General features: G+C 45.2%; 1 protein-coding gene across 1 annotated transcript in view; it reads left to right on the top strand.

The window, feature by feature from the left end:
• Positions 1–22041: 22041 nt before the first annotated feature.
• MSL2 (MSL complex subunit 2) overlaps positions 22042–27660 on the top strand; it is a 29942-nt gene continuing 24323 nt past the window's right edge. The window contains exon 1 of the mRNA XM_048506081.1: positions 22042–22862. Coding sequence (XP_048362038.1) covers positions 22718–22862 — 145 coding nt within the window. The 5' untranslated portion in view covers positions 22042–22717. The remainder of the gene's footprint in view (positions 22863–27660) is intronic.

Raw genomic sequence — 27660 nt, 5'->3', positions numbered from 1 at the left:
CAATTACCTTAACAAGGTGTTAAGGGCTTATAGAAATCAAGGTCCGAGTCTGGTACCCTTGTCTTCTGCAAAGAGCTCTTTCAGCCTTTCTGCTGCTCTGAGTCTCCACCCCCTTACTGGGTCAACCCATTCTGGGCCAACCCATTCTGGGCATGGGGGTTACACTTCTACCTGAATAGGACTCAGTTTTGTTTTTGTTGTAATACACTGAAGTTGCATTATTGACTGTTCCTCCAGACATTATGTTGTGTAATTTTGGCCAGTTAGAAAGTCCCTGTACATCTCCACGCATTAAAAAGTTATACATATTTACCCTTCAAACTTTGTTTTTTTAGTTTAGGAAATATGTTCATCAGTGTAAGCTTCAATGTAATATTAAACAGAAATTGATTATTTTACAGTATACTACAAGTGGAGACTTGCTGGGGAGGCTCATTTCCCCCTCTATTCCCCTTCCCCAAACTTTCTCTTTCCCTTCTGGTACCCTTTCCCTGCTTGCTTCTCTCCTGCCTACCAACCTTCCTGTTACCTGTTCCTAGATTCAGTTCTATTTATTATTTCATTAATGTCCTGTCTTTTCCTGCAATGGGGAGCCAAAGTAGTTTATTTCATTTTCCTCACACAACCCTGTGAGAGAGGTTAGGTTGAGAATGTATGACTGGCACAAAATCACCCAGCAAGCTTCTATGGCAAAGTGCAGATTTTAACCTGTGTCTCCTGGATTCCAGTGAGAAACTCTAACCATTACACTACAGTGGCTTTTGTGGGGTTTTGCTGTTGAGCACAAGCAAGTAGCTAGGCCTGGGGGAGTCATGCAGGCTTGGTAGCAAGTTGCCAGGTGGCCCTCTTCCATTTTTTTTCTGTATGTGCATTATAATACAGTTTGTCATCAGAGCAGAAGTTAATATGCATTAGCTCATTAAGCATGCTCAATGTGTACAATCTGATGCAAGCCTTGCCTTTTAGCTTTGTTATTCAGTTCAACTGGTCTCAGTTGGTCTTATCTTGTCCAGCCACAAATATCCTCCCTCATGACTCATTCCCTCATTCCTAGAAAACACATTTCTCGTTTTATCACATTATCTTGCTCTCACTGCTTTGTTTTTATATTTATGTAATACCAATTTATGTGTTGTTTAACACAGTATGTAGAATACTTTATGCTTTATTTCATAGTACTGTAATTCTAGTTCTGTTATATTGCTTAGCTAAGATGTCTCATCCTATTGAGTGGCACACATGAACTGCCTTATACTGAACTAGACCATTGGATTATATTGAACTAGCAATCAAGCCCGTTGCAGGGGAAAATGCAGTGGGCTCTAGCCAAGGGGGGCAGTGCAATGGGCTTGACCACAGTGGGCTTGACCACAGTGGGCATTGCACTGAAGAAGACAGCAATTGAAAACATCAGCTTTCACCACAGGGCATGTTTTGGATAACTGAAGTGCATTTGTTGCTTTACTTCTTGGGAATCTGTGGGGCAAATTCTGGTTTTTCGTACTGGGATGTTAATGATGCACCCGGAGGGACAGGGAGGGGAGGGGTGGCATGCAAGGGGAGGGGAGGGCGGGGTGGCAGGGAGGGGAGGGGGTGTATTAGGGTGTATTGATGTCCTTATTACTTAAAATTTGTCCAGACAGCCCCAAAGAGAATCTTCATGTAAGAAAGTGCACACACACAGAGCTTTCTTGGAGGTGACCTTCAGGAACTCTACTGGACATATAGGTGGAGAGCAGCATTTGAAACAGTGGAGAGAGTTTATACCACTGACTTGGACTACATGTACTGGATCTTTGATTGGATCATCTTTTATATGTGAATATTAATGCTGCTATTTGTATGATATAGGAATCTATAAGCAGTCTCTTTGTGTATATGTACTCACTGATTTTCTCTTATTGCTCCTTTATATTAAATTGCATTGTCTATGCCCGTGGTGGCGAACCTTTGGCACTCCAGATGTTATGGACTACAATTCCCATCAGCCCCTGCCAAAGGTTCGCCACCACTGGTCTATGCCATAGTGTTGCATTTCAGCAGCAAGGAGTATGCTGATTTGTTCTCTTTTTTTCCCTCACTTCTAAATGAACCATGCAGAGGAATCACTGATAGATCTGGAGTGAAATAGCATCAATATGCTTATGATAGCCCAGTGATGGCGAACCTTTTCAAGACCTAGTGCCCAAATTGCAACCCCAAACCCACTTATTTATCGCAAAGTGCCAACATGGCAATTTAACCTGATTACTGAGGTTTTAGTTTAGAAAAAATGGTTGGCTCCGAGGCATGCATTACTCGGGAGTAAGCTTGGTCGTAGTCAGTGGTTTTGCTTTGAAGCAACCATGCAACTCTTCGAATGGGTGAATCACGACCCTAGGAGGGTTTACTCAGAAGCAAGCCCCATTGCCAGCAACCGAGCTTACTCCCAGGTAAAGGATTGTGCTTTAGTTCTTTGCATGAAAATCAGTGGGGTTTAACAGCTTAATAGCGTTACCTATACTGCTTCCCCAAAACTAGGTCTTAGGTTTAATGCTAATAATCGAGCCCAGCTGCCCAGGCCCCCTAGGTGTGGGCGGGGGGGGCAATTTCCTCCCACATGACGAAGCCTGTTTGTGCATGCCCACAGAGAGGGCTCTGAGTGCCACCTCCGTGCCAGAGGTTCGCCACCACTGTGATAGCCAATCTATTTCCCCTTTCCATCTGCTTCAAGGTAGCAAAGGTTCTAAGCCAGCCAATGAAAGACTGTATGGGTGTGAACAAACGGAAACTTAGTCCACACAATAGAGGTATTGTAAAGCAAGAGCAGCGCTAGCATGGAAGAAGGTGTGTAGCCTATGCCAGATGGGGCTATACTCCCCTTGAATGATTGGGCTACTCCTTAGGCACGTCATTGTACTAAACAGGCTGCTTGGGCTACTCCTTAAGCACTTCATTGTATCTAGTTAAACAGATGCCAGGAGTGCTTTTTAGTAACTAGGAGTGCTTTTACTTTTTTACGTTTGCCAGCTATAGTCATTCCTGGAAAAAACTAACTTCACCCAACTATGTCTCAGTAATATCCAGATTAGATAACACTGTATGTTAGGCTGCATTTAAAGAATGTCCAGAGCCTTCAGTCAGTGCAAACGTAGTCATGAAGGTCCTAACTGGATCCAACCGCTATGAATATGAATACAGCTTGTACTGTACCTGAAATTTCAAGTGGTATGTGTAAAGATTCTTCTCTCTTCTAGGACCTTTTAGATGCAACTCCTGCAAGGCATCTCTCTGTGATGTTTTGAGAGGAATTACATTATGCTGCCTTCTTGCCCTCTTCATGGTTTCTACTTATTTTCATTGCCGCCAAGGGCTCTTATTGATAAATTCCTAGTTGGACCCAAATAACAGGATGGCTTACATATATTTGGTAAAATAGCAAAATGGTCAGTGTGTGGGGGTGGCTCTGAGGTAAAAGGGGATCCTTTACTGTAAATATAGTTTCAGACAGATACCGTTTTTCTCTAAAGTTCTTTTTCTCACTTGCCACTTAGACTAATAATTTCCACAGAGAACACAGGTTTCTCTCACACTCCATACTCTTCACACACTCAACTTTCTCACACATGTTATACAGGAGGTTGGACTAGAATAGCTCTTAGGGTCCATTCCAGCTGTGTGTTTCTATATTCTCTCTCTCTCTCACTATCTGAACAAACCAATCAGCTTTGCCCCCTATAATACAGTTACCATCCAATCATAACACAATTCAATCACCCATCCAGCCTCACTATTTCTTCAATAGAGGCCTCCATTTTAACGCATGGCATCATATACATGAAACCCCACAATAAATCTCAGAAATAAAACCAGTGGCGTTCTTGCCTAGGAACAGGGGGTACCCTATGTCCCCGGGCGTCCCCCATTTGGTCATGTGGGGGGCGGCAACATTTCAGGGTCGTTTGTGTGTTTTTAATTTTTAAAGTGTTTTTTCAGGTTCCGGCCTGCAGGGGGCGCATTTTTAAGGCTAGCGGCACCAAAATTTCAGGGTACCATCCAGAGACTGTCCTGATGATACCACCCAAATTTGGTGATGTTTGGTTCAGGGGAAGCAAAGTTATGGACCCCCAAATGGGGTGCCCCCATCCCCATTGTTTTCAATGGAAGCTAACAGGAGATGGGGGCTACCCATTTGAGGGACCACAACTTTGGTCCCCCTGAACATAACTTCACCAAACTTGGGTGGCATCATAAGAATAGTTAACAGATGATACCCTGAAAAGTTGGTGCCACTAGCTTTAAAAATACACCCCTTCCAGGCACCCCAAGAAATTTGCCTAAGATTCTTTGTTTTGCAGTGACTTTGCTCCATTGTAGCCAATGGGGAATTTCTGAGTGTGTAGGCAGGCTGCACATTTTTGAAGATAGAGGCACCAGACTTTCAGGGTGGCTCTAGGAGGGCCTCCTGGTAATAGCATCCAGGTTTGGATACCTTTGCTTCTGGGGGTTCAATTTTATGGGCCCCCAAAAGGCTTATTTTGTTTCCCCGCTCCTGCACATGAAAGCCTGTGGGCTGAGTTCTCTCAGAAATCTCTCAACTCCCCCCCCCCCCCAATTCAGAAGCAAAGCTCACCAAGATTGGATGCTATTACTCAAGGCCTCTTGGAGCCACCTTGAAAGTCTGGCGCCTCTATCTTCAAAAATGTGCAGCCTGCCTCAGAAATTCCTCATTAGCTACAATGGAGCAAAGTCACTGCAAAACAAAGAATCTTGGGCAAATTTCTTGGGGTGCCTGGAAGGGATGTATTTTTAAAGCTAGTGACACTAAAATTTCATGGTATCATATGTTAACTATTCTTATGATGCCACCCAAGTTTGGTGAAGTTATGTTCAGGGGAACCAAAGTTATGGTTCCTCAAATGGGTAGCCCCCATCTCAGGTTAGCTCCCATTGAAAACAGTGGGGATGGGGGCATTCCATTTGGGCGTCCATAACTTTGCTGCCCCTAACCCAGGGGTAGGGAACCTGCGGCTCTCCAGATGTTCAGGAACTACAATTCCCATCAGCCCCTACCAGCATGGCCAATTGGCCATGCTGACAGAGGCTGATGGGAATTGTAGTTCCTGAACATCTGGAGAGCCGCAGGTTCCCTACCCCTGCCCTAACCAAACATCGCCAAACTCGGGTGGTATCATCAGGGCAGTCTCTGGATGATGCCCTGAAATCATGGTGCCTCTAGCTTTAAAAATGCGCTCCCTGCAGGCCGAAAAAACACCAAAAATACCCCCCAAAACCCAAATACTTTGCATTCGCATTTGTTAATTTTTGGGCAGGACATAATCGAACAATTTTTGTCTGAATGTGCCCAAATTTGCCCAGATTCCAGTCAAATCTGCTATTTGTTTCATCTGAATCTCCAACCCTCAAAAGTGATGCTGTTTCAGGGTGGGGGAGAATCTACCCCCAAAACAGCATCACTTTCAATTTTGTTTTAACCAGGGACCCCAGATTCTCCCTTTAAGGTAGATTTAAAAGAAGAATCTGAGCTCCCTAGTTTAAACACCAATGAAAGTGGATTCCACTGGAGGTGTTTTGTGAGAGATGATGCTGACATTTGTTTGGTAAATGTTTTGCTGGGGGCGATTTGTGAGAGATTTACATGCTTAATACCCACTTGCACTGGCTTGGAGTTGTTTCTCAGGCTAACAACTTACCTCATAGGGTTGTTGTGATTAGGAAATTAGGAAAAGAGTTGGTGGGTAGAGAGCCATGTATGTTTTGATGGGAGTAGGAGGTGATTTGTGAGCTGGTACAAAAAATCATTGTTTGGTCATGGTGTGGGCGGGTGGCCGCCCATACACCAGGTGGGGGGGGGGGGCGCCAAACTCAGGTTTTGTCCCCGGGCGCCAGTTTGCCTAGGTATGCCCCTGAATAAAACACAACATATTTGCATAATGAAACACCACAGTATGGTTTACACTTAAAGGCTTATCCATGCATCGTTCATAGGTTGTGTCTGAGTTCCTTTGGGTTGTATCTGTCAGTTGTTCACTTCCTTTCCTGTGGGTAATTGGGAATGGGACCATGATGTGGAGGGAGAAAGGGCTTTCGTGTCAACTCTGGGATTTTCCAGCTGGCAGACATGTTGTAGAGTGGCTGGCAGACATACTGTAGAGTTGATCCATCCGTAGAATCACAAGGCCATTCAAGTTGCAGATACAATTGCTCCTAAATTTTTGTTTTCACATGCTAATAAACTATGCATCCTTGCCTTGGGATCCCTTCTTAGATCCTTGTTCCTCCTAGCTATTAAGTGGTGTGAAATTACATATGTCAGTGGTGCCCTACTAAAGATGGATCAATGCTTCTGGTCTTAAAACAGGCAGTGATAATAACCTCTTTTGAAAATGTTAACTTTAGATCCATTGAGCCTGAACAATTACAGGCCTATGTCTGATATGTCATTCCTAAAACCAATTCTGGACAAAGTCACAACTCAGGTATTTCTGGATGAAGCTGATAATCTAGATGACTTATCAGTTATTTATGTGAGCCCCGAGACATTTCTATAATCTCCCGTAGGAACTGTCCCACTCTGATCAGCCCTGATCTTCTTGCCCTATGAAGAAGAAAATGCAGGCCAAACTTTTTCAAGACATTTTCAAGACATTTGTGACTGTGGCCAAGTCCTACAATTCACATTGATGTTCCAAAGGTTGGGGCTAGTACACACTGAAAAAGTTCACAGCTGGCAAACAGAAAGGCGCTGGGGAATGAGTCATTAAGCCCCAAGCACAGAGCACTTTGATGTTTAGTTATGCATACACTCTCAGCCTAACCTACATCTCATTGTTGATGTGAGGATGAAATGGAGGAGAGGAGCAACTTCGGGTCCCATTGGAGAGGAAGGCGGGATAGTCAATAAACAAAAAATAAGCAACAGGGATTGGGAAAGCCCAAAGGTTGGATTGTATTTTCTTCTTCATGGGGCAGGAAGGTCAGGGCTGAGCCCAGAATGGGACAGGCGGCTCGTAAGGCAGAGTGAGAGAGAGAGAGAGAGAGAGAGAGAGAGAGAGAGAGAGTATTAGGATATTAGGGGGGAAAGTGCTCATGCTCTCTTGTCTTCATTCATTTTCTGAAATGGGCACAAAATTTTAACAAGGCTTCTTGCCCTTTTGTTGAGGGACAAAAGGAGAGGTTCCAACTCGGTGAACTCAGATAATGATGGGCTATTGAAAATGTGGCAACTTTAAAAATTACTAGCCTATCCTAGCAACAACATCATTAAAATAATCATACAGTTTAAGCTTAGAGAACCAGCATGGTGTGGTGTTTTTTACAGCAAGAAAGGTCTGTTAGGTAAGTTCCTTAGGTAATGTTTGGGGGGAAACTTTTATTTGTTAGGCAATAACTGTTTGTATTTTATTTGTTTTCCCTTAGAAATTTCTTATATTGAAATTGTTTATTTTTATCTATTTCTTTTTGAATGTGGCTCAAGTAAATATTTATATTTTTAAATCTCTGAAATTATTGATTGATCTGAGGTGACAATATCGATATTCTTTACATCGATGTTGTGCAGACTGCTATCACAGTGGGGAAAGACAGTCTTCACCCCTACTCCTCACAAGGATTGACGGCTGGCATTTTCCTAAAAAAAACAAAAACAATTATAGCAGTCGATAGAAGGAATATTGGTATTACATTTAAAGGGCTGCAAAAAAAAAAGCCAGCAATCTTCTATGTTGGATGGGGAGTGACCCTGAAGTTGGGGCAGGCAACCTGCACAATCCGTTCAGCAGGCAGTGGGGCACCTCCTCACAGGTAAACAAGGATATGCAAGGAGACCCCACTGTAAAGGCACTTCAGGGCAAGGAGCATCGCGGGAAGCACTTCATACATAATGGACCTTTGTTTATTTATGCAATTTCTTATAATTTGAATCTGCCAAGACTGTTTTCTGTAAGTAAGGTTGATCACATTTACTCAAATAGGGAATAGCAGTTAGACCCTTCAACCATGAAAGATGCAAGTGAAAATGCTAGTCTCCAGAATTTCCAATGTAAGGAGAATCAGTAGGTGCCCAAGTGAAGCCTCTAAATGCAGAGGAAGAACGGAAGCTGGGATCAGACCACTTCAGTTAGGTATTTCTGTCTGTGATGGTGATGGTGGCTATTTGGACAGCTGGATTTAAAGGAGCTGAGAAGCCAAAGCCTGGATGGATAGATTTTCAGTTGGGTGAGCAGGTTTCTTTCTCACACAGAAGAGCAGGCTCTTGCAAAGTATGATTTTCCACACAGCACTTTCAGAATCAATAGACATGCAGCAAAGTTGATTTACAGCTGTATTCCAACCTTCCCGCCCATGTCATTGCATGTGTAAGTGCTTTTCAGCAGATTTGTACTGAAGTGCATTCAACTCATTTTGTGTCAGAGTGATGCACAATCTTTTCCATAGGATTTTTTTAAGGTTCTGAACTCTGAAATGTACATATGGGCAGCACTTCATGCTGCCTAATGTCTTGCTCTTCCTGTAATGAGAGACCTACTTCAGGGACCACAGAATTTGCATTGAGGTTTGTGAAGTAAAACATCTGGACTTTGGAATGATTTTAACAGGTATTTGAATAATGTACTAAGAATATGCTACCTACCTAACTAGAATTTTTCATCCCTACTACTTCTAGCTCTCCAGATAAAAGGAAGTTATTTCCACTTTGAACGAAAATGGTAAACATGGAATATAGACAACATTTCTGTTTGAAAAGAGACAATCAGGAGAATTTCTCAGGGAACTCAGACCTGAGTTTGTTTGAATCACTATTTGACCTTCAGGAGAAAATTGTTAAACTAGAAAATAGGATTACAATGGTGTACTGATATATCAAAGGGGGCAACTGTTATGAAAGAAGAAACTGACCAACCAAAGATTGTGTGCACAGCAGCTAATAGCTGTAAACTGGTTAGTGAAAAAAGTTAGGATGAAAATGATCACAAAGTTTAGGTTTGGGAAGCAATTCCCCCCCATCATGGCTAGAGTCCTTGAAGAATTTTATATCTTCCTCTGTTGGGATCTCTGGTACTATGAGATTAATTGTTCTGAAGTGTCCTTTTCTGCAGTACACCTGTTGTCTGTATTGCTTTGGTTGTTCTGTGGAGGACTAGTAACTGGTGGGGCTTTTAGACAATGAGCTGAACTATATGTTCTGTAAACACTAACCATCTTTGGTGCTATGCTTGTAGCACAGCTAGGTAGAGGACTCTCCAATCCCTGCAACTTCTAAGTGAATTGTACAATTAGCTACAACAGGAACCCTTAAAACATGTTTGTCTCCAGCTGCCAGGCATGCATATTGGTAGTAAGACACACCTCTTGTATGATTTGGAGAAAAAACAGTACAGACAATGTTATGTACTCAGTTGCAATGTTTTAGTGCCTTGGGGACTTTTGCTCTAGAACTAGTATGACCTTACAATTCCTTCTAAATCTAGTTGTGTTAGATTTTCCCTAAGGGTTGTTATTTTCTGATTTCCCAGAGTTTTATCTATTTACTTATTTATTTTTCAAACTTATATACCACCCAACCCCCGAAGGGCTCTGGGCGGTGAACAACATAAAGTTCAAATACAAATAGACATAAAATCAAATACAAGAATCTTTCAATAATATAAGTTAAAATGCAGCAATTAATACATAACAATGCCCGCTAAAATCCTTCTTAAACCCTCCCGAGTGGAGAGAAGAGAGGGTGGGTCCTGTAGATGATAATGGACCCAAAGTTAACAGACCAGGTGATCGGGAGCAACAGCCACAGAAGGCCATTGCGTTCACATCCTACATGTGAGCTCCCAAAGGCACCTGATGGGTTACTGCGAGTAGCAGAGAGCTGGACTGGATGGACTTTGGTCTGATCCAGCTGGCTTATTCTTATGTTCTTATGTTCTTCAAGTTCTGTGGGGATGATAATGGACCCAAAGTTCTGTGGGGGGGGAGGGGGCACTTTCAGCGGCTGGACACTCCAAAAGCCCGGCGGAACAGCTCCGTCTTACAGGCCTTGCGGAAATCACCAAAATCCCGCAGGGCCCGGACAGCTGGAGGAAGAGTGTTCCACCAGGCAGGGGCCAGGCTGTAAAGGTCCTGGCCCGAGTGGAGGCCAGCCGCATCATTGAGGGGCCAGGAACTACCAGTAAATTGGCCTCTGCTGAACGCAGAGGTCTAGTGGGGACATATGGGGTAACGCGGTCCCGAAGGTATGAGGGTCCCAGGCCGCGTAAGGCCTTAAAGGTAAGCACCCATACCTTGAAGTTGATTCGGAACTCAACCGGAAGCCAATGCAGACAACACAATATTGGTTGAATGTGGTCATGGAAGGCGCCCCCCGTGAACAAACGGGCCGCTGCATTTTGGACCAGTTGCAACCTCCGGATCAGCTGCAAGGGTAGGCCCGCGAAGAGCGAGTTACAATAGTCCAGCCTGGAGGTGACCGTTGCATGGATCACTGTGGCCAGGTCCGTGTGGGAGAGGAAGGGAGCCAGCCGCCGGGCCTGACGAAGATGGAAAAACACGACCCAGGTTATATGGGCCACGACCCGGGTTATATGGGCCCGGGTTATATGGGAGCCAGCCGCCAGGCCTGACGAAGATGGAAAAACACGACCCGGGTTATATGGGCCACCCGGGTTATATGGGCCATTGAAAGAGACGAATCCAGGTGGACCCCCAGGCTGTGGATGGAGGAGGCCGGCGCCAATGAGACCCCCTCCCACACCGGCGGCTGAAAGTTCCCAACCTCCCCCCCACGACCAAGCCAGAGGATCTCCGTCTTCGATGGATTGAGTTTTAACCTACTCTGCTGTAACCAACCAGCTACCGCCTCCAAACAACGCTGTAGAGCTGCAGGGGCGACGACCGCTCCCCCCTCCATCAACAGAATGAGCTGTGTATCATCAGCGTACTGATGACAGATCAGCCCAAAGCTCCGTACCAGCTGAGCAAGGGGTCGCATATAGATATTAAATAACAACGGGGACAATAGTGTTCCCTGAGGCACCCCACAATGAAGTAGGGACTTTCGGGAGGCTTGGTCCCCACACCACACTTGCTGACTCCGATCCCGAAGGAACGAGACAATCCATTTAAGGAAAGTGCCCCGTACCCCGGAAGCGGCCAGGCGGTGGGCCAAAAGATCATGGTCGACCACGTTAAACGCTGTGGTCAGATCTAACAATACCAACATCGCCGATCCGCCTTGGTCAAGCTGCATACGGAGTGTATCTGTGACGGCGACAAGAACAAACTCCGTCCCATGCCCAGCACGGAAGCCGGACTGGAAGGGATCGAAAGCCGATGCGTCATCCAGGAAACCCTGAAGCTGCTCCAACATCACTCTCTCAATTACCTTCCCCAGAAACAAAAGATTCGAGACGGGTCGGTAATTGGCCAGATCGCTAGGATCTAATGATGGTCTTTTCAAGAGTGGGCGGACCACTGCCTCCTTCAACCCACCCGGAAAGGCTCCTTGCTCAAGGGAGCTATTGATGATCTTCAACAGGTGGGGTCGTAGCTCCTCCCGGCAAAGTTTAACAAGCCAGGAGGGGCACGGATCCAGAGGACAGGTCTAACAGCAGCCAAGGCCCTGTAAACAGCGGCTTCGGAGAGCAGGGAAAACTGGGCCAAACAAGGGCCTGAAGATGGCAAGGGAGCCTCCAGTTCACTAATTGTAGCCCTGTCACATACTGTTCACTAATTGTAGTTCTGTCACATACTGTTATACAGACCTGATGACTGTACTGAAATTACAATAAACATGTGGTGGTAGTTGAGGAGAAGGGTAGTTCTCACTGTCCTTAATCTTAACCTCCATTCGCACAGTTGAACATCTGCAGAGCCTCCTTACATATATGAATTCAATTGTATACATGAAAGTTGGGAGTGGGGGTTTGTGCTTGCAGTCCTGAACCATAGAAACAGATACATATATACAAACACATACTGTTTCCCTAACCTGCCTTGAGATCTGTCTTTCACCAATTTCCCTGAGTTCTATCATATTCTACTGCTGAGCTTGCGACTGTGGAGAAGGTTCTCAAAATTTCTGCAGGCTGTCCTGCTCTAAGCTTCTATGTAATTTATTTCAATGTCAGTTTAGACTACTGTGACCAAGAAACAGAGGGCAGAGAACTTGTGCAGGGTAAACAGAAGAACAATAATGCACTGGAGACATATTACTTTCGCATAATTTAAGCCTTACTTTTTAACAAAAGTGCTAAAGTCCCTCAAAGTTGTCTCTGTAGTTTGCATTATAGACTTCTTTTGATCAGTCCAAACTGAATGTATTCATACTGAACAGGTTGTGTGACTCTCTCTCCATTATTTGCCACAAGAGAAACTGCCTGGACTCACTCCCATGAATGTTTGTCGCAAGCAGTGTATTTGGTAAACAGCTGCAAACACTGGTGTAAGTCAGTCAGCAGTCACAACAAATGAATGAAAATCTGAATAGACATTACTCTTGAAAATATTTCCAATAGGAAAAAACCCAATTCTGGACATTTCTAGCATGAAATAACTTTTGGATGTTCACACACCCTAATGCACCCGTGGCCTTAAACTGGAGGGAAAAACACAAACCTTCAATATTTAAACTCCTTGTTACGCTCATAGCATTTATACAGCATGTGTTACCACTCTAAGAATTCTCTCCATCTTCACCTGATGCCTCGTTTGAAATCCAGCTGTGACAAAAGTGAAAGATGAAAGGTTTAGCTAAAAACATTATGCCTGTCTGCTTTGTCAGTCACTTATTTACATGTAAAGTAAATGATTAATTTTGGTAGAACTGTAAATGTGAACTGAGGATTCCTATAAGATTCTGTACAGCTGTTTTTCTCCTTGCTTCAGACTGCTTTGGTTGTTCTGTTGTGGTTTTCAAGGCAAGAAATGTTGGGAAGTAGTTTGCCATTGCCATTGCCTGCCTCCATGTCATGATCCAGTTATTCCTTGAAAGTCTCCCATCCAAATACTAGCCAGGGCCAGGGATGAGAGTGTGTGGAATTGGGTCTCATCAATATGCTGCAGGCTGGCTAAGCCTCCAGAAACTCCAGTCTTCCTCTATGATCAATGCTTACGGTAAATACTCTGGTCAAGTGGGCAAGGGGATGCATGTTGAAGTTGAATCTGGACATGACAGCGGCAATACTAATAGGAAAAATTAAACCTTGGAGGCACGATCTGCTGGTTTGATATCAGTCATTAGTAGATTTATTAATTTTATTTATAGCTCCTCCTCCTTGAGGTTCAAGGCAGATAGCACCACATAAAATAATGTAATTGAATTGCATAACACATCCAATGAAATCCACAGGGTTAGGATTACAAAAATTAGGAAGAAAGTATAAAATGTGTCAGATGTGATATGTCAGTGCAAAACAAATGAAATTGCAAAAGTATAAAATTACGCTGTGAGAAGGGGATAATGTATAAACTGCAGCACAAACTATGATCTCTGTCTTTATAAAAGCATCTTCCCAAATTATTCCATTGTACTATACTCTTATTTCCTTTATAAAGATGCCTGAATAGTTTGTTCATTTGTTTTTGTGGACAGATAGACATGTGCAAGACTTTCTGGTCATTCCACAATAGAGAGTACATGTACACCAATTGCCACCTTACCCATTTGGAGGGTGGGACCTTCAGAAGGCTTTGCTCAGATAAACAAAACTGTCATGGTGATGATGCATAGCAGGAGAGGCAGTATTGCTGCTATAAGTGTTTTGAAGGAGGAGGAAGAAGAGTTGTTCTTTATACTCTGCTTTTCTCTTCCAAGAGGAATATGAAAGGGGCTTATAATCACCACCCTGCTCCCAACAGATACCTTATGAAGTAGGTGGGTCTGAGAGAGTTGAGAGAACTGTGACTGGCCTAAAGTCACCCAGCAGGCTGCATTGTTGAGGAGTGGGGAATCAAACCCAGTTTTCCAGATGAGTTCACCATTCAGAACTACTATACCATGCTGGCTTTGAATTTTTCATCCAAAGAAAACAGAGGCTTAGTTTCACATTTCTAGGCTTTGTTGCAAGCAACAGGCAACAACTTTAACTCTTTTCTTTGACAGAATCTACATTTCCAATTCCTCACTAACTAGATACAATGTTTGTTACTGTTCCCTCTATTGGTCAGGATAACTATTTCAAGGGTCTCTAACCTTTTTGAGCTGACTGGCACTTTCAGAATTTTGACATAGAGTGGTGGGTGCAACTATAAAACAGCTGCAGGAGGAGGCAGAGCCAACCACAAAATGACAGGGAGTGAGGTTATGCATAACTGTAATAGAAACTCTTCAAAATTTCAGGCAGAAGCACTGTTTAACAGAATGTCTTTTAAACTTAACATATTATTTAAATATATTTTCTTGCATACACACCATTTATCTTCAGTCATGCAGTGAAGCCCCTTGTGCTGTGGTAGCAACTGCTGCCAAAGAAATCTTTAAAAAAATCTGAGCAGCCAATCAGATCTCCCATGGCCAATCTGAGGTCCTGCTAGGAAAAGCCTTGCCTCGTTCCTAAAACAACTTGGTGGGCACCCATGCACTCCACATTGAGGACCCCTGATCTATTCTAACACAAGGCCATGGAGTCTTGAACTGAACCAGGAGACTAATAGGTAACCAGTGGCAGCCAAGGGTGTGTACTCTGTCTAGCTTCCAACAATAACAGCAACATCAGCTTGAGTTTCTGTTGGAAATTACAAGTGTATGTCACGACCAGTCATGAACATGTCAACCACCTGTTTGTAAACAAGATGTTCAGGCCATATTCTAATGAGCTGACCTATTGATCTGTCATTGGCCATTCCCAAAAACTACAAAATGAATGACATGTGAAATAATGACCATCTTTAAATTAAAAGGGGGGGGGATTATAAAGGGAAAAAAGAATGCGGGATGTAAACCACCCAAGAACACAGCAATCAAAAACTGCCCTTTACCTGATGTTCATGAGGGAAAGTGGTTGGCAACATGGTTCTGCATTATAATGCTGTTGCTATTTTACAAAATAATGCTATTAGAATTATGGGGTTTTTTTTCATCACTGGGAAATGTGGGGAAGCAAGAAGCCTTAGGATAATAGGGAAGGTGGTGCTTGGAGATGCTGTGGTAACATAAAGATTTGGCAAACAACCACAGCGTATAGACATTTCTTCTGTCTGAACTGTATTAGAACCAGCATCCAAATCAGACATCTGAGAAATTTTATCAGCAAAAAATGTTTCAGGAGGGTACTAACTTATTGCATCTTCCTGAAAATTTAAAAGCTCCAATTTAGAAGCCAGCACGTATCAAAATACCTTAAGCTGCTGAGCTGGTCATATAGTGGCTGATGCTATAGCAGCAAAGAATTAAAATGTCTTTGCTGGCATCACCATTCCCTCATATGTCTTCCAACAAGATGTATAACACACTATTGGATTCACTCTTGAGTTTTCCACCAACACTACCACCGTGGCCTTTATGAGGGTAGAAAGGTGGGATATAAATTATATATAAAAATAAATGAATAAATAAATGTCTCCTGGCTCTCCTCGGGTTACCTGGCTCTGTAGTAAACCAGGAGACTTGATTCTAGTTCAAGAGTGGGAAAGGTCAATGAGGGGCAATCTGTGAATAGCTTCCAGGAGGTTCACGTTCCAAGTTCCTGACGCAAGCCTCAACAGAGCATTCGCTTGGAGTCCTAAAATCCCTCAGAGCATTCTGGAATACAATAGAATCCATAAATATCTGGGAGTAGATTATTTTAACCCCCCTCCCCAGTGTGGATGCTGCATTTACCCTTGCTTTTAAGTAATCAGTGGCACAGGCAGAATTTCCTTTCCCCAAAGACTCAGTGCAAAAAAAATGTTTTAAATGTGTTGATCCAGACACAACCTGAGCCAGTCCAGGCAAGGTGCCCTCAGCATGAATACTGAGTCCCCAGAAAATCCAGTCTAGGTATCTCCAGTGCCAAACCCACGATAACATCCAGCAGCTCGTGGGGAAGTAGGTAGTTGGTAACAAATAAAGTGATCAATCTGTTTCTGGAACACAACATAAAAAGAGTCTTCCAATAAAACAATGCCTACAATAATTTGCACTGGTAATCTGTAAAAGGGCACCAACTAGGAGGGATGGCCTTGAATTGCTCTGGAATTACAGCTGATCTCCATACTACAGAGATCAGTTCTCCACTAGGAAATAGGAGCTTTGCAGGATGAACTATATGGCATCACATCACTACTGAACCTCCCCTCCTCCTGAAACTCTGCCCCTCTCCAGTACCCCCAAATCTCCATGAATTTCTCAAATCAGAGTTTACTAGGGATTTGCTGTTAGGAAAATAGGTTGCAACAGGCCAAGACTGACATTTTCATCTAAAACAGATCTATAGATTATTCACTGTTTTCAGCAGAGTTCATCCCTCATTCGGTAACCTCTAAGCTGGACTACTGTACCATGCTTATGTACTTTGGGCTGCTGTCCTTCTGAGAAAAATATATTTGAAGGATTGGCTTTTCTTGTATGATCCCATAGGCTAACCAGAGATCAACACCTGTTAGTGGCACCTTCCCTTGGACAGGGTTGCCTACAGACTTGGAGAAACATGTCTTGCTCCTTTAAAAGAGGTTTAATGTGTAGCAATGAGAAGATTGGCAATAAGTATATTTTATCCCCTAGTAAAAAATATATTTACTACAAAAAATAAATCTTTGTTAAAGAGACAGGACATTTTTCTCCAGGCGACTGGCTACAGTACCTTGAGTGTCTCCATAGGCTACTAGTAATTCATGTTACTTTTATCTTTTAAGCCACTCTACTATTATGAAATAAACTTCTTCCGGAAATTAATAAGATTACACTGCTACTAGACTTCAACAAGGCTAAGGCTGTTTCCACATGGCACAATTACACTGGGTTACAATCGGTATCTCACAATCCAGGTCTATTTTATCTGAGTTTCTCCCTTTGCATGGCTGCCTGTTTCTGTGAAGGAATTGAATGAAGACCGGGAGGAAATACTCCAGTTTGTTTCACATGAGCCTGGGTCTTTCATATTTACACCGCAAGCATATCCATGCATGTGCAAACATCCCCAGTGGCCCGTGTTCTGATTGGCTGTTGTTTTGGGGTGGCAGCTTGAATGAATGTCTCTGCCCTGCCTTATGAATTGCTGATGCCTGCCTTTACACCTGCTCTGCGGTTTTCAGGTAGGAGAATGTTTTGTGAGCCGGGGGATCTGAACCTATTGAGCATGGATCCGGATCAAGAGGTGGTGCAGCTGCTGTGTGTGCTTGTGGCACACCTCCTCAGCCTCATGCATGGTGCCCATGCTGCATGTGCCCACTACCAAGAAAAGATGCCCCAGGCATCTCTTCAGTCTGCTGTGCTGAGATGGTGCAGGTGAGCATGGTTTGCCCTGGCGATTGGCCACCAGCATCCTCGTTACTGGGTTTATTCACAGGAGCAGGGACTGGTGGCACAACTGTGTCATGGCTTGTTGGGATGCCAAGGAATGGCTGAGAAACTTCTGCATGACCAGGAAGACCTTCCTGAGGATTGTAGACAGCCTTAGACCCCATCTGCAGCAGCAGGACACAAACATGTGGGCTACATTCCCTGTGGAGATGATAGTCGGCATGGCTATCTGATATCTGGCCAGCCCAAACAGTTTCCACAAGAAAGCTAGGCAAGACTGATGGGAGAAAGTCGAGCAGCTTCGGATCCCCTTGGAAATGCTGGGTGATAGCTGACAGATCTCCAGCCTGCAGCAAGGGATAATGGTACACGAATAGAGATGATCTGACTAACAGATCGACTTAACGTGAGATGCGCCATGCGATCTGACTCCGTATAGAGCAGATTGACATTTATATATGTGCACATTTCGCGCGAAGTCCCGCACTTCTGTTGGTATAATCTACATTCACTTTGTACACTGGTGGTGGTGCTTGTCATTCTTTGTCACACATGTATTATTTCGATACACATGTATCTCATTTGAAAAAAAAAGAGCATCTTTAGTATGAGACTGTGAGTGGGAGGGGAAGTGTCTGCACCTTGTCAGGCTTCAGTACAAAGGGAAGAAATCTGGGTGCATCCCTTGAGGTTGGTCTGGAAACACTGCATGCTGCTGCCCAAACCTTTCTCTCAGGCGAACTGTGAACAAGCAGCGTATCACAAGCACAAGTGGTTCCTCAAACAAGACATGGGGTGTGAGAATGCCTGATCAAAAAGTATCTTGCCATATTTTGCTCACCACATCAAGTTTCCTGGGTCAAAATCTAATAGGATAAGTGCTGCTGATGTCCACTGGTCCTCAAGTTAACAATGCTATTGTAAGCAGAAGAGACTCACTATTCCAAGGCCACTGAATACAATGGCCTGAAAAGGCTATAACCATGCTTAGAATCTCTCTGCGAGAACCCTCTCTGGTGGTCACAGATCCCCCACCGCCTGACTGATCGTCACGGCGAGTGAAAAATACTGTCCCGTTCTTCACAGAGGATTACATAGTTCTAATGGGAAGGTAATGTGAACCCAGAGCCTTAGTGGAAGACATCCATCTAAACAAGGTCACCTGGAGGGTGCTGCTTCTACATTTTTTAAAATGAGGATTGCACGGCCTGAGGTTCTCATGCAGAGGCCAGTGAAATTACCAGAGGCTGCCCCGCTTGGTTCACCCCCAAGGTAGTTTCAGCTCCATTGGCTATGTATAGCTTCTATGGGGGGAAAGTGACTCTTTTCATTGCAAGTAACAATGTGGAGTAGCCACCATGGTGGGACACCAGACAACAATTTGCGGGAAAACGCCATTTGCTATTTCAGTAGCACCTGATACACTGTCAATATGAGTGAGTTGATATTGACAATTACAACAGCATGTATGGCTTCACAGTCCAGAATGTCTGAAACCTCGCTGGGAAATTTTGCGGACCTTGCCAATTCTCTTGTGGCTTCTGTGGACCCAAGCGGGGGTCTTATCTGCTTGGGGTCTAACTTCATCCCACAGAGGGACATAGTCCATGCAATGGCAGGGATGCTCAGAAGCAGCATCATTGACAAGCGGCATCCTGCTTGGATGCAGAGGCCAGTGCAGCAGCAGGAAAAAGGACCACCAGGTTCACCTGGGGATGTGAGGATCTACATTTGAATTTATACCCCACTTCGCTTTAGCACAAGGAATCTCAGAGAAGAATTTGATAGCTGTCAGCTTTCCTTGCTCACAACAGACACCTTGTGAGGTGGTAGGGGCTGAGAAAGTTCTCAGAGAAGTGCAACTAGGCAAAGGCCACTCGGCAGGCTTCATGTGGAGGAGAGGGGAAACAAGTGATTAAAGATTAAACCATTCACCAGTAGTGGAAGTAATGATGGCCCAAGGAATAGATAGCTTAAAAAGAAGGGTGGAAGAGACAGATTCATAGAAGGAGCTACGACCCACTGTGACTGAAGAGACCCTCCATATACAGAGCTAGCAAATCTCTGGAATGCCAGTTCCAGGAGGCTACATTTGGAGAAGGCTTCAGCCTCTATGAGGAAAGGCTTCAGCCTCCATGAGGAAAGGCATTGGGGATGTCATCCTACAGATGGGACTTGGAGATTATACCCAGACAGCAGAAATCGGTTTCCCTATAAAAAAAGGGAAGCTTTGGAGGGTTGATTCTACTATGGCATCGTACCCCACTGTGGTTCCTGTCCACCTGAGGCTTCACCCCCGAATCTTGGGAGGTTTTGGAGATAGCAACCTGGAGATAGCAACCTTCTAATTTGGACATGGAAGACACAAATCAAGGAACAGGGAGTTTGCCAGGATACCCGGGGGGTTTGCTAATTTCCTTCCCTGTGCCCAAGCAACACTTGGCCCCAAAGCTCCCCAAGCACACATTTTCCCTGATGGCTCTGAGACCACATCATCCTCTGAGGGGTGTTAGCATTTCTCCCTTGTGGAAGGAAGGAAACCCTCATTTTCTAGGGAAGAGAGAGACCTTCCAAGTCACGGCATGAGCGATTGAAGAATCATCGGGTGCCGGTGCCACTGGCCAACCCCTTTAGGGAACTGGAGGAGAGGGTGGAAGGGCCCCCTGCCATGGACACCTTCACTTAGCAGGTTCCTTGTGGGTAAAGAAATGTTGGCTGGAATGCTGCTGTGGTTTTACAACACATTTTGTTTGTATTTGTTGAACTAGAGGACACCTTACATGCAGAAACTATGAAACACAGAATGGCCAACTAGGAAACACTTAACATAAGAGGGCACAACATACAGGCAATCCTGGGCAAAGTTGCCCCTCCACACCTCCAGTGCTAACCCCCACCCCATCACCAACACACAGCTCAGCACTTTTAGACATAGGGTCGGCAGGAACTGGGCATATAATTCAGGGGACCCCCTCTCCCAACATGTCAAGCACATGATTCCTGGACCACTTTGCCCATCCCGACTCGTTGGTGTGCTCTCCATTTTTCTTAAACACTGAACTCAAACTGGCCATTTTCCACCCAAGGTCCATTTTGGACTGTTGTCACCCCCACAAAAGGCTGAGCTTCTGATTGGTTGACTCACAGCGAAAGGGGGGAAATGAAGTCCCCTTTTTCCAGTTCTGGATAGGGCCTGATGCGAGCCTCAACATAGCAAGTGGCAGCAAAAACAATGGGGCACAGCACCACATCACATTCCCACTCACGTTCTCATATTTTTGTGGAGAACAAGAGCCTCCTCTCCCATGATATGCCCACTAATATTCGAACCAAAGCGCACATCTCTCTAGCTATGTGCTCCGAGCAACCAGTACATATACAGAAAAGAAAACGGGGACATTTTGGGACTCCACTCCTGATTAACCCAGGCGAAATGGCACCCAGTCGATACCATGAGCAGAAACGGTCGGTGGCTCAGCAGAGTTAAAAACTGATATAACATCAGGTGGGGAGATCAGGTGGGCTGGTGGCGGGGAGGGAAAATCAGGTGGCTGGGTGGGAAAAATAAAGTGGTTTTGCTACCGTGGTGTTTGCATGGTAGCAAGTTCAATGCGGGATTTTTGAAAAGTATTGCCAAATTGGTGATTTTTTAAAATCCCAGAATGAGGGAAATCTTGTGGGACAAACCTGCCTTAGGACCAGGAACTGTGCATGACTAAACTTAAATGGACTGGTATCAATATTTTTTCAGAGTAAAGTAGCCAAGGAATGTTTACCTTAAAATATGTCTCATTGGTGTGTGAGTGAAAAATGTCCCCAAGTCACAGACAATGCATAGCAACCAAGATGGTTGTACAAGGCAAGAGACATTGCCTATTTCTGCACAGCAACCCTGATATTCCTAGGTGGTCTCTCATCCAAGCACTAGCCAGGACCAACCTTACTTGGCTTCTGAGAGCTGAGGAGATCAGACTAGTCTGGGCTATTCAAGTCAGGGCGCTCAGTGGGGTTTACTTTCAACTCTTTGCATGTATTTTTTCCAAATGTTATTTGAAGAACAGTTACTTGACAGCGAGCCCCAATGAAAAGCCTTGAGTTGGATTCTTAGCAGATCTATTTGGGACTGTTTACAGTACAATTGTGTGTGCCTTTTACTTGGGAGTCAATGGCTTTACTATTACCTCCACTGGCTCAGACTGTACATCTGCAACATAAGATTATACATGAATTTGGGAATATGACACTTGTCTCTGGCAAGGCTGCGTCAAGTCGTTCTGGATTATGGTTCAGTCTGGGTTACGCATTTCGGTTACACAATTATCCCAAACAACTAACCGTAACGACAAACATTATGTCCAGACAAGATAAATGTCTTGGGTCACTTCATGTATTTTGTAAGTCTTCGCGCGCATATTTCTTCCTCGGAGGTAAGGAGCAAGTATTCTCCACAAGCTTATTCTCTTTTTAAAAAACTAGTCGTCAGTTCCCACAATCGAAACACTTCCCAGCTACTCCCAGGCTGTGACCCGCTGTCGCGACGACGGCTGTTTTGCGGCGCTGCGAGGTTTACGCTCGGCGGAAAGAGCCGTGTTTTTCCTACGCAGCGTTTACAGTCCGGCCCGGGAGGGGAGGGGGGGGAGCGCCATGCTGCCGGAGCCCCCCCCCCCCCCCCCCGCGCGCTCTCCCACCCTCTCGGGAGAAGCGACTCAGGCGCTCAGCTAAATGCGAAGGGGTGGGTGTGCTGAGGAGGGAATGGCCGCGCATGCGCACACGCGCGCCGAGGCGACCGCGGCGATGGCTGCGCAGTGAGGGTTAGACCTAACGGTTGCTATTGACATTGGGGCCGGGCGTGTGGCGGCCGATTCCTGCGCGAGAGCGGCCGGGAGGAGAGAAGCGGCGGCCCCGCGGAAGAATCCCCGGGCGCCGCGCGGTGATGCGGCAGCGCTGAAACTCCGGGCGTCGGCGCCTCCCCCCGCCCCTAACAGAGCCGGGCCCTCCGCCCTGTGCTGGGTCCGCGGATCCCGCCGCCGCCCCCCTCTTCCCATGCAGGGCCCTCCCTCCGCCTGAGCCGCCGCGGGAGGGCGCGGAAGCGAGGCCGGCATGGCCCGCCGCCTGGCTTAGCCGCTCGGGCCGCGGCGGGAGCGGGCTGGGAAGGGGGCGGGAGAGCAGGCCCCGGCCCTTGCTGTGATGCGGGGCTAGGAGGCGCCGCCGCCCCTCGGCCTGCCCTGCCCGGGCGCGGAGCCGCGCTTTCTTCTCGGCCCGGAGGCGTCGGCGTCAGCGTCTGCGATGAACCCGGTGAATGCCACAGCCTTGTACATCTCCGCCAGTCGCCTGGTGCTCAACTACGGCCCCGGGGAGGACCCGCAGTGCCTGGCCGAGATCGGCAAGCTGCTGCCCTACTTCCGGCAGTCGCTCTCGTGCTGCGTGTGCGGTGAGTGAAGCGCCGTCTATTGTTCTGGGCCGCGGGTGAGCCGGCGCCCGCCTTTTCCCGCCCGTCGGGTCGCCCGGCCCTCCGCTCCGCTCCGCTCCGGCCTCGCTCGTTACACCCACTGCGAATGGGCAGGGAGCGGAGCCGCCTTCCTTTCGGGTGGCCCTCGCGAGCGGAGAGAGAGGCGCCCGCCCCGCAGGGCTCGCTGGCTCCTCCGGGGAGTTTAAAACTTTTGCGCCCGCCCCACTTTTGAAAGTATTCCTGCTTGAACAAATTCGGTCACTGCCAGGCTCCCTGGAAAGGATAATACGTTAGGAACTCAGGACTCGACTAAAAAGTTAGCTTTGCTAAACGCCTCATACGAGACTGGCTTTTAAGAACTTTTCGCTTTGGTTCATTTTTCTTTCCAGTCGAACCTCCTCCTTTAGGAATGCATTAAGGTATGCACAAGTAATAGATCTGATTGATCCTATGTGTAGTTTAAAATGTTTTGGCAGTCGTTCCCATGCTTAAGGTTGAGGCATAGCAATATGTTGGATGTGTTTCCTGTAAATAAAGTTTGCAGGGTGGGAGAAGGAGTAGGTAAAGGTAGTCTCCTGTGCAAGCACTGGGTCATTACCGACCCATGGGGTGACATGGCATTGCAATGTTTACTGGGCAGACTGTGTCTACCAGGTGGTTTGCCATTGCCTTCTGCAGTCATCTACACTTTACTTCCAGCAAGCTATGAACTTGTTTTCTTTTTATGCACCTCAGAAGAATGGAAGACTTGATTCAACCGTGAGCCGGCTACCTGAAGCCGACCCAAAATCAAACTTGGGTAATTCTGTAATGGTGTTGTTCTATTGTGTAGTGACCAGTGAGGATTGTGAGAAATCACTTCTGCGTTATGCTTCTTAAAATGAACATAGCATGTAGAGTTGCGTGAAGTATTAGTGTGACACACCCACTGTTCTCTTACGATGAAGCTTGCGCTAGTGAGCTTAGAAAGAAGTTAACTTTCTAAAATTTGGACAAGGGTGTCAAAGACTAATCTTGTTTGCTCACAAGGGAAATAGGAAGTGCTGTTGGATAAGCTGGGGACTTCTCTTGTCAGGGTTTAACTCAGGGGTCCCCAAACTTTTTAAACCAGGGGCCAGTTCACTGTCCCTCAGACTGTTGGAGGGCCGGACTAAAAAAAACTATGAACAAATTCCTATGCACAAATGATTGTAAAATGTTTGATTTCACCTTTCAGCCTTTCTGTCATGGTCTATTTTTAGAACAGTGACCAAAGTATGTCAAGTATAGGGTGGGCTCCAAATATTGTTGGGGAGGCTGTAGAATACCTTCCCCTGTAAAAAAAAAAAAAAAAAGCAGAACTTTCCCAATGAAACATTCCATCTAACCCAGGATCAGGTATCTTCCTGGGTTCTTTCCTCCCTAGCAGCCAGCGATCGATTCGCCAGCCTGGCTGATGCCAATGGGAGTGAGGTGGAACAGAAAGCCTGAGAGCAACACATGGAGTAGCTGAGAGGGAAGGGCGGAGCAGGCGTTGCCACATGTAAGGTTTCCAACTCTGGGTCAGAAAATTCATGGAGATTTGGGGGTGCCATCATGTAACTGCAATCAACAGCCGTTGGGACCGGTTCCTCCTCTCCCTTGAACCCCCACTGCACATGAATGGAGCCATCGCCGCCATGCCTGGCGGGCCGGATAAATGCATTCAGGGGGCCACATTTGGCCCCTGGGCCGTAGTTTGGGGACCCCTGGTTTAACTGCTCCTCTCCTCACATCTTTCCTTTTAAAAGGGGGCAGCCGCTCATTTTGAAAGGATCAATTTAAGATACAAACACTAACATCTTGAAGTTTATTAGTAAGTCTGGCTCAAGACATGTTGTTACTTGAGGCGGAGAATTCAAATACTGCCTGCCCATAATTGTACACCTGTCTGACCAAAATAATACGGTGCTGTGCATACTCATACTTTAGTACTTCTGTGACAGAGCACATTCTCCATCATCCTAATGCACTTCAGTCTAGTTTTATAATTTCATGAAATCATGTAAAAACAAAAATTAGAGAACTTACAGTTTTACAGTTTGCTTATTAAAGTAGTCTCTTATTCTTCCTATATTGCTGATAGAGGGGTGAGCTACAAGACTGTGGCCTGTGGATACTATGTTATGCCAGCTCCAGCATGGTGGTTTACAATCTTGATGTGTTTGTAACTTATATCCTAAATATTTTTCTTAATAACATTAGGCAGCAATAATTGGTCTGAACTGAATTGTAAACAGTAATATTTTATTGTAAGCTAAAAAGGCCCGTGGCATCTTCTGAAACCAAGTTTTATTTTGTAGCTACTGTAGCATCATTTACTAACTTCTATCAATAAGAACTGATTTGTCACCTTTATAGCCTGAAGTGGTGTGATTGAGCCAGAGTGGTGAGCTGGTTAAGGTGTTAGGCTAGGACTGAGAAAACCCAGGTTTAAATCTTCAGTCTTCCATGGAAATGGCCTGGGTCATGCACTCTGAGCCTTGACCCTGGCAAGTATTTGGATGGAAAACCTCTGAGGAGTACCAGGGCATGATGCGAAGGCAGGCAATGGTAAGCCACCTCTAAATGTCAATTGCCTTGAAAACCCTTGGAGTCCCCATAAGTCGACTGTGACTTTATGGCAGAAAAAGACCTATAGCTGTGTTACATGTTGTTGAAGCAAAATAAACCAGATGTTCAGTGGCATCTCGGTGACTGCACAATGTTTGTTGTTTACCATATTGAAATAATTATTGTTAGTCTGAACTTTTGATTAATTTTGTTGGTTCAGAGTTTGGACATTTGGATTCTTTCCAGTTAGTCTAACTACTTGTATAATTGTTGTTGTGTGTTTTTTTAATTCACCTGACATATCCTTCCAAGATTATTAGCTAGGTTTAACTTGTAGCATTCATATACTTGAAGCTTTCTACTCAGTTGTCTTTAATACTTTGAAGATTACTATACCTTCTGTTCATGAGGTCAACTTTTGAAAGAAGTTTAAAATAGATAAAACGCAAATGTTACTTAAATACCTTCCTAAAGTAACGAATAAAGTGTGCGATTAAAACATCTGTGGTCAGTTTGCCTGCAAAAAATGGGTAATATGGAGCTTTGGTAGTTAGGAAAGGTATTTTACTAGTAGATCCCCCCCCCCCCCCCCCCCAAAAAAAAAAAAAAACCACAAGAGAGAGGAGAGGAATTGTTGAGGTAGCTGTGAACTTTGTGATTCATAGTATATTTCCTATGGTGAGAATTGCCCCATTTGTTTTTGATACATCAAACTGACAAATCTATCCTGATGTTTAAGAGTGCATGTTTTACCATTAAAGTCACCTCACTGTGTGGTAGCAAGAAACTTTCAGGTTTGCAGGAACAAGAACATAAGATTCTCCTGTGTCTTTCCCACACTGCTGGTAGTGAGCGGGACTTTAGATTTGTTTCAGTCCATACTGGGATTCCCTAATGCTGCTGCCTTCTCCTCTGACACCTCTTACTGCTGATGGTAGGGAGCAGTTTGGTACTATTTTTCCCATCTCAAGTAGACACTTTTAATAGGTTTGCTTCTCAGTCACTTTATATGAATTGTAAGAGGCTGGATGTTTTCCTATGCATTGAAAATATTTCACCTCACAGTAAAAATCTTGCCGCACTGAAGATCTGTACCTGGTATTCCGAAGCCACCCTTATCTGATAGCCTTCTTGGTTCAGGTACAGGTGAGGCAGAGGAGATCTTCAAAGGCTACGGAAAAGAGGTAGAGCATGAATTGTTGGAGGAAGACTGAATGTGAGATGTGGTTTCCTAGTGGCTGAGGGTCAGGAACAAGAATTGTTCCAGTGACCACACACAGACTCCCATGTATGTCATAAAAATGTCAAGGTCATGTGGCCCCATCCCTCAGGCTATTGCATGTTACAGAGCAGAGGCAGTACAGCACAAGAGTGAAGTGAGAGGCAGTTTGCAGTTGCTGGCAATGCTGCGTTTCAAGCTGCAATATCAATTTTGAGGGGTGAGAAGTTGAGTCAGGTGGGGACTCTCGGCAGACTTTGGATTGCTTTGGATTGCACAAATGTTGAAGTGAAGTAATTTAAAACAGGGAACTGTAGTCAAAGAGAGACTGTAGTCCTAAGTGCACATTGTGGGGAGAACAGACTTTAATTGACCTGTGTGGTACTCAAACCTGACTAATCTCTCTTTTTCCCTTTCTTCTCTTTTCTCTTGGGATTCCTGGGCTATTCATTCAGCTGTCCTTCTTCCTTTTCATCAATTTCCTGCTTTCCCTTCCTTTTTTTGCCCTGAGTGCTTGCTTGCTTGCCATATCTCTACACACAGACAGCCTTCACTCCTCTCTTGGCTTCCTTGTCTGCTTTTGCCTCAGTGTAGCCACAGCCCTGAGCAATACTTCTCCCCCACATCTCCCAGTCTACTGTAAGGATCCTGGCCAACTTTGTAGCTCTCTCTTCACCCTGGCTCTCTCCATGAAGGTTGCCCACATTGCCAGGATCACAGTGACATTCCACACACATTTTGGAGATTAAGAAGAGGGGTTTGGATTTATACTCCCCCCTTCTCTCCTGTAAGGAGATTGCGTGGGCTGACAAACTCCTTTCCATTCCTCTCCCCAAAACAGACACCTTGTGAGGTAGATGGGGCTAAGGGAGTTCTGAAAGAAACATGACTAGTCTAAGGTCACCCAGCTGGAATGTAGGAGTGGGGAAACAAATCTGGTTCATCAGATAAGACTATGCTGCTCATGTGGGGGAGTGGGGAATCAAACCC

Source organism: Sphaerodactylus townsendi, linkage group LG08 (genome assembly GCF_021028975.2).
Source record: "Sphaerodactylus townsendi isolate TG3544 linkage group LG08, MPM_Stown_v2.3, whole genome shotgun sequence".
NCBI lineage: Eukaryota > Metazoa > Chordata > Lepidosauria > Squamata > Sphaerodactylidae > Sphaerodactylus > Sphaerodactylus townsendi.
Note: the sequence above shows the minus strand (reverse complement) of the source record. Positions and strands in the feature narration are given on the sequence as shown.